Source organism: Abramis brama (genome assembly GCF_963993115.1).
Source record: "Abramis brama genome assembly, chromosome: 22".
NCBI lineage: Eukaryota > Metazoa > Chordata > Actinopteri > Cypriniformes > Leuciscidae > Abramis > Abramis brama.
Window position 1 is genome coordinate 8,146,137 of NC_139984.1, and position 11,153 is coordinate 8,157,289.

General features: G+C 37.2%; 1 protein-coding gene across 3 annotated transcripts in view; it reads left to right on the forward strand.

Moving 5' to 3' along the window:
• The window catches only part of rbm10 (RNA binding motif protein 10), a 28,763-nt gene extending 20,847 nt beyond the window's left edge, over positions 1 to 7,916 (forward strand). For 2 of the 3 annotated variants that reach the window (XM_084099721.1, XM_084099723.1), the window contains 8 exons: positions 912 to 1,003; positions 2,514 to 2,699; positions 3,188 to 3,361; positions 3,461 to 3,523; positions 4,381 to 4,560; positions 6,025 to 6,090; positions 6,239 to 6,327; positions 6,454 to 7,916. In XM_084099721.1, the coding sequence (XP_083955847.1) occupies positions 912 to 1,003; positions 2,514 to 2,699; positions 3,188 to 3,361; positions 3,461 to 3,523; positions 4,381 to 4,560; positions 6,025 to 6,090; positions 6,239 to 6,327; positions 6,454 to 6,529 (926 nt within the window). In that variant the 3' untranslated portion in view covers positions 6,530 to 7,916. The remainder of the gene's footprint in view (positions 1 to 911; positions 1,004 to 2,513; positions 2,700 to 3,187; positions 3,362 to 3,460; positions 3,524 to 4,380; positions 4,561 to 6,024; positions 6,091 to 6,238; positions 6,328 to 6,453) is intronic. The other variant, XM_084099722.1, reaches the window with a different exon arrangement.
• The last annotated feature ends 3,237 nt before the right edge of the window (positions 7,917 to 11,153 follow it).

The window sequence follows — 11,153 nt, forward strand, 5'->3', positions numbered from 1 at the left end:
CCCATCCTTAACAATCGTTGATTGCTGAACAGAAATCGTGTCAGATGGAGTGTCATACAAGTAGCCTACTGTAAGGTTGAGGACGGCCTTATGCAATATTCACACTGCTCTATTCCAGTAGATAAATGTATATGTCTTGGCAATGAAATACATTTTTTTGTGCTTAGAGTCTTCCAGAGTCTTCTGGGTTAAAATGGAATTACAGGTTGTCTCAGATTTTCGTTGTTCAAACCTTGTCTTTATATTTTCAGCCCTTGAAATTACTTCAGTTTTACAGCCTGAAAATCACATTATCTGGGAAGCAATATTTGGACATTAATATAATGGAAAGTATTATTCATAGGCATTATCTACTTAGACAGTGATGCATTTTGAAAAATAAAACTTGTGATTTGCTTAAATATCTGATCCTTCTGCTATTGCTAAACACAAATTTGGCTGACTCTGCTCTGATTGGTCAGATGACCCAGTCTGTTGTGATCAGTCTACTCTACTCTGATTGGTCAGATGGCTCTTCTGTCTTTTCGACATGTCGACAACACGAACCAAACTCTTCCAGGCCTCAGCTTCAACTCCAGTGTTTGAGGGTCAAAGTAGACATTGTTCGTGGCCACCCAATAAAGACCATAGGCTGACATTATGCTAATTAGTTTATGCAGTAAGAAAGACTGGAATGATCATTTCGGCAGTTCAGAATTGGTTCTTTATTTTAGGAGCCAATAACTCCATTTATAGTGCACTTTCATCTTTGAAACTTTGCCGATCTTTTACATTCACAAACCGCTATATTACACACTACATGAAAGGTAATATTCAAAAAGCATAATAGGGGGCACTTTAATATTCATTTTACCAAAAATGTTTTGTACTTACTTTAGCTGACCTAATGATTTCTTTCCTCTTTCCTTCAGCGGATCCTGACGTGTCCACATACCATTACGATGAGAGCTCTGGTTATTATTATGACCCTCTTACAGGCCTCTACTATGACCCAAATTCACAGGTAATAAAAAAGGCTTAGGGATTGCAGAGCACAGTTTATGAAGCGTGTGCCGCTGCTGCGTACACCAGTATCCTGGAGTATTTGCTAATTTACACACAAATGCGTATTGACAGAGAAGAAGGGGCATAATAAAGTTGTCATATAATTATTTTATATGTATTTGTTTTTAAATAAAATATTGTTAAACGCCTTAAAAGGAATAGTGAAAAGTTGACATTTTAAATATTGTTTTTAATCAAATTGTACCAGCATCAACAAAAGTCATCTTTACGCTGAAAGACTGTTTAAAGGGCACCTATTATGACATTTAAAATGTTCCTAATGTTGTTTTGGGAGTCCCCAACAACAGTTTTACATGCATGCAATGACAAAACATTTTTATTTTATTTTCATTTATTTTTACCTGATTTGCTCACCGACTCCCAAATGATTCGTTCAACGACTCATTTTTCCAAACCCCTCCTTTGCGTGACGCTAATCTGCGGTGATTGGTCAGATGACCCAGTCAGTTGTGATTGGTATAATGTTACTCTGTGCAGAAAAAGTTTGCTTTTGTGTCGCACTTCAGAACACAGCAGGCTTGTTCGACTTCATGCAGCTTGTGTGTTTATTCGAACACCTTTAGTTCCTCTAAAGCTCACAAATCAGTTTTTTATAACAGTAAACACTCTTTTCATGTAGTTGCGATGTTATATTGTGTCATGTTTATCAAAATAACTCACACTCATAGCCTACTAGCCGAGACTCTTCTTTATGTGTACAGATGTGACGTACTGACGCAAAGACATGCTCGAATTTCCCATGAAAGAAAAAAAAACATAATGTTTTAACACTGGATTAAAAACATTATTAAAAGCTAACCGTTTTGAATCGAGCTAAGGCAAGCAGATAGTTCTGAACACTGGCTGGTTATGTACTTGCTCAAATTTATTTTGGATAATTTTTAACCCAAATAGTTAAGGACTGCAGCTGTAAGTAAAGTGTTACCCAATATTAAGACAGAAATAACTTTCAGACTCAGGATTCGGTCAGTGATTGCGCACGTAATAAAACTACAGTGTTTCAGCTGTGTCTAATCTAAACGCCTCTGATTGGCCACTGCATTCATAAGCTCAACAGATACGTGTGGGATTGGTTATAATGCACATCGCTGCAAAAAACAACACATAAAAATAAATCTGATGCAACGTGCAGATCTAAATATAATGCCGCAATCAACACTTTTCATTCATTTTCACTTTAATCACAACAGTCGTAATAGATTTAGTTTAATTGTGCAGGGGCATTTTATGCCCCCTTATCTATTATGAGCATTTTTTTGTTCAGTTTGGTGCAATTTGTGCCCCAAGCCCCCATTGATTTCCAATTCTGATTCAGGAGAGTTTAATTGTGTAAGGTTCTTGGGTCTTTATTTGATGACGTCAGTGATGACCAAGCTTACTGCGCAACTTAATACTAATTCTATACAAGCATACTGATACTGCAAATGTTTTCTGTTTGTTTCTTCTAGTACTATTATAATCCCCATACCCAGCAGTACATGTACTGGGATGGAGAAAGCCACACGTATGTTCCTGCCCCATCACAATCGTCCGACGACACCACAGACCCTGCGGGAGTGACCTCTGACCTTTCAGGTGCTCCCAACAGCGGCAAGGACAAGAAGGACAAGCCCAAGAATAAGACGGCACAGCAGGTACACCCTCAGACTACTTCAAAGTCACATTGAAATCAAAAATGTGTTTACTGGTGCAACCTGTCACTCACACTCAATTCCCCATGGACAAAATCAAGTCCCGTCTTAAGTCCCGTTTTTCTTCTTCCATTTCATGCCGACTTTAAATGAAAGGTGTTCAGAAATCAGAAATGCTCGCTGCTTGTGAATCATTTCGCACGTTCAGGTTTACTGACGCATCTTAAGCCCAAAGTACACTTCAGTTTCTGCAGCAGCTTTTTTGAGCGATAAAAGTCTTTGTACTAAAATGTCCCCTCACACAAACACTCGTCATCTTGGCCGTCTATTGTTGTTGCCATCTCCACAAGTTTGTTGTTGTTTCATCTCATCGGTTTATTTTCCGACTGAAACAACAGGCCTTGGCAGTGTAAAAAACGAAGTATACTGTGGGCTTTAGAGGTGAGGTTTTGGTGAGATTCTCTTCCTGATGTATCTGAATGTCTCTTCAGATAGCCAAAGACATGGAGCGGTGGGCCAAGAGTCTGAACAGGCAGAAGGAGAATGGCCGATCGTCCTCGTCTTCCTCGTTGAGCACTAACTCTCGATTGATGGCACAGGGAAGACCCGATGACAGGCGGGAGTCTGCCAGCGCGGATGCGGGATACGCCGTCCTGGAGATGAAGGTTGGGTTTTGTCAGACTAATGCTCTGCTGTTAAAATGCCACATCATGTCTGACTGATGGTGTGAAATCTTTTTTCTTTTCTTTTTTTTCTTCACACAGGGTGCCTTGCTGGAGAGACCTCAGATTCTGATGGAACAGATCAAACATCTAGAAGAAAGAGAAGTGTGTTTAGTTTTTGTTTTGTTACCCTACGACCTCGATATACTCATGGCAAAGTTCTTTTCCATTCTTCGCTTAGGGGTAAAAAGAAGTCTGAAATACTTCTGCAGCGAAATACTGTTAGCGAACATCCCAGTGCCGTCCACACTGCTGAGAGCGACGGTTAGATGGATATGTAAATATGTTGTGCGTTTTCCACTCAATAAAAAATTAATTACATCAAAAATGGCAGCAAACAGCAGTAAAGAAAGCATCTGATCATAGCGATGTGGATACGTTTGCACCAGCTCTGCAATTCGGCACTCCAGTAGTCTCATCATATTTATTACTATAACACTTTATACAATATGTTGTTTAAAAGACAGCAGATTTGCTGTATTAAACATGACAAATAGTGTCAGTGTTGCTTTCAATCAGAAGCATAACCTCAGTGTCTGCTATAAACCATCTCTCCAGTGTGTTCATGTTTTCACTTGCGTCTGACATTGACAGACTAAACAGAATAAATGAACCGGAGAAGATTTGCACGTCGAAGAAGGCAGAGCCCCAGAGCCACACCTAACTATATTACCTATTATAATATATTTTGGCCTGATTTACTCTAAAATGACGTTCCTTCTGCGATTTCGCTTTGAGTATATTGAGACCTTTACAATTTACACAATGGTGTTTGGTTCTTATATTATTTAGCATTTGTTTTTTAGCAATAGCTTTTTGGGGGATTTATTTGAGTATTTTGACTTGTTTTGTTTTGTGTTGTTTTATTCTGTGCATCTTTGTGTGTGTGCCGTTTGAAAAACATTGTCTATTATTGGCACTGCAGTGTTTTAAAAGTCTGGTTGTTTGTGCCGGTCTCTCAGCTGAGTCCTCCTCCGGGTCTGGTGTCCGGCTACGGCGCGGAGACGGACAGTGAGGAGGAGGCCGGAGAGCGAGAGGAGAGACTGACGGACTGGTCTAAGCTGGCCTGTCTGCTGTGCAGGAGACAGTTCCCCAGTAAAGAGGCTCTGATCAGACATCAGCAGCTCTCTGAGCTTCACAGAGTGAGTGACGGCTGCAGATCTGCCAACATATGAGCCATGCTGAATGCCAAGATAATGCTGTTTTTAATTGTAATCATTTTTCCTCCCCATTTATTTAGATTTTGAAAGGAATATTATCTATAACCAGTGCTATTGCTGTTAACTAACAAAAACAGAATTTTTATTAGTTTTATTTTAAAGTCCCCCTGTAGTCAGTAATTTTATCCCTTAAAACTCATCTTTGATCACCAAAATTACATATTTAAAAATGTTTCCTTGAAAAAATTCTTCATGCCTTAAAATATCTTGAATGTAACTCTACACCCTTGCCTCATTTAGTATACGGGGTTCTATGAATATGCAAATGAGCCCCGCCTCCACTCACTCACTCAGCTCAGAGATCCACTCGTTGACGATCACACGTTGATCTGATTGGTTACAAGGTAGTTTGTGACGTCAGAAACACCAGCGATTTCAAACCGAGTTTTTGAGACTGTCTTTGGTTCACTGCAGTTTTAAGGAGAAAATACTCAGCAATGGTGTCGACTTATGAATTTACACATGGTTTATACAAAGCATATTAAAAACACCACATAGACGTATAAACACCATTAAAAGCTTGATTTTCACCACAGGGGGACTTGTGCTGAAATATAATAAAATAGTAATATTACACAGGAGCAGATTCACCTCAGATCTTGAATCTAAATAAAAGGACACAAGAACATTGTGAACAAACAAGTGTATTCTATGACAGATTGTTTCAGTCACTCAGTATGTATCTTTTATAATGTTTAAATGGTGTAATATTTATTAATTTGATTATGTGCTTATCCATCTAGTTGCGAGTGCAGTGCGCTTACAAAGAGACTGTTGCCAATCAAATTAAATCATTTGCACTAAAATAAAATTACAACTGCATTAGATAATGTTATGAGATTGTTTTAAATAAGATTTTGAAAATACAAATAAGAGATGTTGGACGGAAAATTATACTTTTAAACATGAAACTAAACCACCAGTAGGTGGCGGCAAGTGACCGTCTTAATGAGCGAATCATTGAGTCATTCATTTAAACGATTCGTTCAAACGGCTGATTCATTCAAGAATGAGGCAGTTGTTTATGAATGGATCATTGAATCTTTGAATCAATCGTTTCGTTTAAAACGCCGAAATGTTCAGTAATGAAACATTTTCAATCCTGATGGAATTCAGGAAAACGGCACTAATGAAAATATTAATAAATACCATAATGCTAAAATAACACCAGCAATGACTAGACCAAACTGTGCTAGCTGTGCAACTAAACACTTGTACCAAATGATTGTTCACAGTCTGATTTATTCATTTTTGTCTCGATTTACTTGGGATATTTTTGCTGGCAAAAATTCAAGAATCCAAAATTCAGGCTGCAACAAGCAACCAAATGAATGAACAGAATAATACATTCTATTCATGCCCTTGTCTTTATTCCTCCATGCGCAGCAAAACCTGGAGCAGAGGAGAGGCAGACCGGGCCAGCCAGAGGCACACGAGCGATCCGAAACAGAGGTAAACCCATGATTACATCTCCAACCTCCTCCGATAGGATCCGCAGTGTGGAACAACCAATTCCCCCCTTAACTGCTTTTTTTCTTCTAAGATTCATTGATTTGACACTTCTGAAATATTGACCTCTGGGTGGCGCTCTTCATTTCAGCTGAAATACAGGGACCGGGCAGCAGAAAGGAGGGAAAAAGGGGCCGTCCCACAACAACCCGATGCAAAAAAGAGGAGATTCAGCCCTAAGTAAGTGGAACGAGTGAAGTTGTAAAGACATTGCACCATGTTATAGCATGTTATTTGGGGGTTTACTATGGTAATAGCATGGTGTTTGAGTATAATGTCTAATGTTTTGCTCTTGCACATGGTCAGCAGTGGCGTCGGATCTCAGATGCTTCCTGGAAGGATGGAAAAAGGCTTTTTCATTCGCAACCTCCCAGTGGAGTAATGCTGTACTTCTGTGGACTTTCTTCAATACTGAACGAAACGCCTTGTGAGCAGTTTTTAATCTTGTGATGCGGAACATGTGCACAGTGTTTCTGTACAGAGCAACAATGCAGCTAAGAGACCATCACAATTAGAATGATGCGGACATATATATGTTTATGTATATGTACATGTATATATATATTGGATTCAGGTTGATTAATGAAAAACCCTCAGGACCCTGAGAAAAAAACACTATACAGCACACTGTTACTGTAAATACAGTCCAACTGTGTGGCGTTCTTGTACTTTAGCCCATCCTCAGCTTCCCAGAAAGCAATTTGTGAACATTTGTAGATGGCATGAATTTAAGCAAAAGATGTTGACATTCTGGGAAGCTGAGAAAATGATGTCAGACTGCGATAATCCAGAAACTATTTCTTGAGTTTCTTTCGACTTTGAATACATCTTTGTGTCCCTTTGAGGCCGTGAGGAGAAGCTCTGCTGATGTTTGCCAGTAAGTGCGCTATGCATTTCGCATGTCTCGAACGACATGACAGTCTATGCAGAAATGACAGACAGCAGGCGTCTGTGAAGACTTGCACTGTAGATTCTTCTTTAGTGATTCTCTTCAAGAAAAGGCACAGCAGATTATTATGGTTTACTTTCCTAATTTGCAGAATATATCATAAATGACTTATAAGCTGATATATATGGTTTTTCAAATGTGAATTTATGGTGGTCAGAGCGAGTTTGAGAGTATATGTCCTTATCAGCACTAAGTGCCGTTATGTTTTTGTTTGTTTTTTAATGTTCATACATATAAAATCATGTAAATCTTGCTAATTTTGCTTAAAGGTTATCAGAAAATGCTAAAAGCCTATTTTGTTTGATTAGTTATGATTTAGAAAATGGTTCCTAATGAGAATTGTTTTATGTGAATATAGAATGATGATAATGTGATGTTTTGAAAGCAGAGGATTTTTCTTTTCTTATACTGACGCCTCAGTGCAATAAGAGGATCTCACAAAACCTGTCAAAAACACGTCTGGTTCTCGTTTCATCACAAATCCAAATCAGAAAGTAAATCTCTTAATTTACTAAATTGTGTTTAATTATACAAAAAGAAAATAGAGCTTATTTTTAGGACCATTAAGATTTTCTTGTATTGTATTGTGACATTTTCATTCCAGTTCAGCATTCACAGTCTGGGGGAAAAAATCTTCTTTTTCACTGTAATCTGAGGAAAAAAAAGTTTTTGTTTTTTTCTTTTATTATGCTATGAAAAATGACTTTGTGAGATATTTCTTCTTGAGGTTCAGTGACGTTTGCAATGTGAATTTGTCCCCCACAACCCAATATGTACTGAAAGAGAGCATTTGCACAATACAGCTTCCTGTGTGACATCAGTTTGGGGTCCGTTTTATTTTTTATTTGAAAGAAATTAATCCTTTTACTCAGCAAATATGCATTAAATTGATCAAAAGTGACAGTAAAGACTTTTATATAGTTACAAAAGATTTCTATTTCAAATAAATGTTTCTATTCTTCAAAGAATCCTGAAAAAAATGTCACGGATTCAACAAACATATTACAGCACAACTAAACATAATTTAGCAACTGTCATCAACACTGAGAATGATAATAAATGTTTATTAAGCATCAGATCATCATATTAGACTGATTTCTGAAGGATCATGTGACACTGAAGACTGGAGTGATGATGCTGAAAATTCAGCTTTGATCACAGGAATAAATACAAATATAGTTATTTTGAATTGTAATAACTCATAATGTTGCTTTTGATCACATACCTGCAGCCTTGGTGAGCATAAAACACTTATTCTGAAAACATTATAGTCCAGTCATTTTAAGCCAAAATGGGGGTCAACCTTGAACAAATTGCAACAGAAGCAAACTCAACTGATTTTGAATCCTCAATATGTCCTGAGTAAGGAAAAAAAGTCCAGAAGAATCCCATTAGGGGGAAGTTTTGAAAAATACCCAAATATAGCCTATTCATACACCTATTCATTCTTTTTCTTATGTGAATAGAGTAAAAATTTTAACCTTTAGATATCACCATGAAAATTACTGAGTTGATTACTTGCATCAAGACACAAAAAAATGTATTACAAGTTTTTTTAATTGTTTGTTAACATGGACAAACGGTGCATAATCTAATTATGTATGTGCTAATTTGCATAAATACCACAACAGATCTAAACATTGGGTCTAGCCAGGTGAAAATGTCTTGTTGAATCTTGTTGACACATAACAGTAAAATACTTAATGTTAAGGTCTGAATGGAACCCATTTAGGCTACCCATGAGCATTAATACAGGGGCAGGAAGAAGTACTTTAAACCAGCCTTTATTCATTTTTAAGAGATGGGGTTTGGGGCTGGGTCCGTGGGACTGTTTCTGGGGGACGAGTCTGAGGGAAGAACAGGAGACAATGGTAAGGAGAATGCAGAAGATAAAAGGTAAGTAAAATAAAAAGTGAATCCCCAGAAACAGTCCCACGGACCCAGCCCCAAACCCCATCTCTGCAATAATAATTAATAAAGGCTGGTTTAAAGTACTTCTTCCTGCCTCTATGTATTAATGCTCATGGGTAGCCTAAATGGGTTCCATTCAGACCTTAACATCAAGTATTTTACTGTTATGTGTCGTCAAGATTCAACAAGACATTTTCACCTGGCTATACCCAATGTTTAGATCCGTTGTGGTATTTATGCAAATTAGCATAAGTAATTAGATTATGCACCGTTTGTCCATGTTAACAAACAATTAAAAAAACTTGTAATACATTTTTTGTTTGTCTTGATGCAAGTAATCAACTCAGTAATTTTCATGGTGATATCTAAAGGTTAAAAGTTTTACCCTATTCACGTAAGAAAAAGAATGAATAGGTGTATGAATAGGCTATATTTGGGTCTTTTTCAAAACTTTCCCCTAATGGGATTCTTCTGGGCTTTTTTCCCCCTTACTCAGGACATATTGAGGATTCAAAATCAGTTGAGTTTGCTTCTGTTGCAATTTGTACAACCTTTTTTCATAAAATGACTGGACTATTAAGAAATCTTACCGATCTCAAACTTTTAACACAAAAAACATTTATTGTGAACCATAACCGCCTCTTTCTTGGCCTTCCAGTGCATTTTCATTGCGCTGCATGTCTTGGATGTTTGTGGTAAGGCTGTGATTAACGTTAGTTTTAATACTCAGTGAAATGGCTGCGCTGCATGGGAAGCATTTACTGCATAATACCACAACACAGGCCAAGTGTTCAAGAGCGAACATGGGAAAGATCTTGTTAGGGCAAGACTGTTGAACCAAAAAGACCGTTGAGATGATTACATTAGCAGTCGAGTAGAATATGAACCGCTGCTACATACAAATATATGGTCGGCATGGCAGCATACGGTATTAACAAGTGAAGTCTTGTTGGTTTTCGCTTAATCCAAGGACCATTTTCTTCTTCATTCCAGTTTAAGGATTCTTGGAAGCAACGGCCGGTTGGAAATACAGGCTCATTCAGTTCCTCCCTGTCCTCGACGGCACAAAACACACTCCTGTAAGCTCTTTTGTTATGACACAGCCTGAGGACGGCATGCGTGACATCGGAATGTCTAAAGTCATAATTGATCACACACCTCAATTTTTTTATTTTTTTATTCACATCCTGTTGGAAAATGACAGACTAATTCAAGGAATGAATAGATAATGTTTCCAATGAAAGGTGTGCTGGGTCAAAGGTCATTGATCACATTCAAACCACAGAGTTTTAAAAAAAACACCAAAAACTTTCTAAAACGTGTGCTTGTACATCACATGCTTCTAAGCCACAAATACAGACAATACAGGAAGTTACAATCTGTACATCAGATGGACACATTCAAAGCAGGAGGTGTGTGTATTCCAGCATGGCACATGGGCGTTTCCTTAAGGAACGTTTCAGGATCAGTGCAAGTTCAGTTTGTGAGGAAGCTCGTCTCCACCACTGAATAACAAGTAAAAAATATAATTGCGGCTTTTTATCTCACAATTCTTACTCTTTTTCTCGCAATTCTGACAACTATTCTCAGAATTTTGTGATGTGAGCTTCCAATTTAGAGTTTTGACAAACTCAAAATAGTCAAAATTGTGAGTTTATACCCTGCAATTCTGAAAAAAAGTTGCAATTATCTTCTTTTTTTTTTTTTCGGTGGTGTAAACAAGCTTCCATATGTTTGACCTGTGACATCTAAAAACGGTCTCATCCCACAGTAAAACAATTCATAAATAAAAATAATACAGTAATGCACTTACAGTTGGTGTATATATGCAGGACTGCACTAGGTTGAAAATAAAAATACACAAAAGTATTTCAAAGTTTGAAAGTATTGCCACAAAACTTGTACAAAAATAATACACAAGACTAGTGGGGGAAAAAATCACTTATCTGGGAATTTATATTCAACTCCTAACCAGTGTACTTTTTTTTTTTTTTTTACTATTATTTATACACTATTGTATTCATGTTTTGAAGTGGCTTGTGTGTGTGTGTATATATATATATATATATATATATATATATATATATATATATATATATATATATATTGTTATGTGCTTTATTTTTTTATTATTATTATTATTATT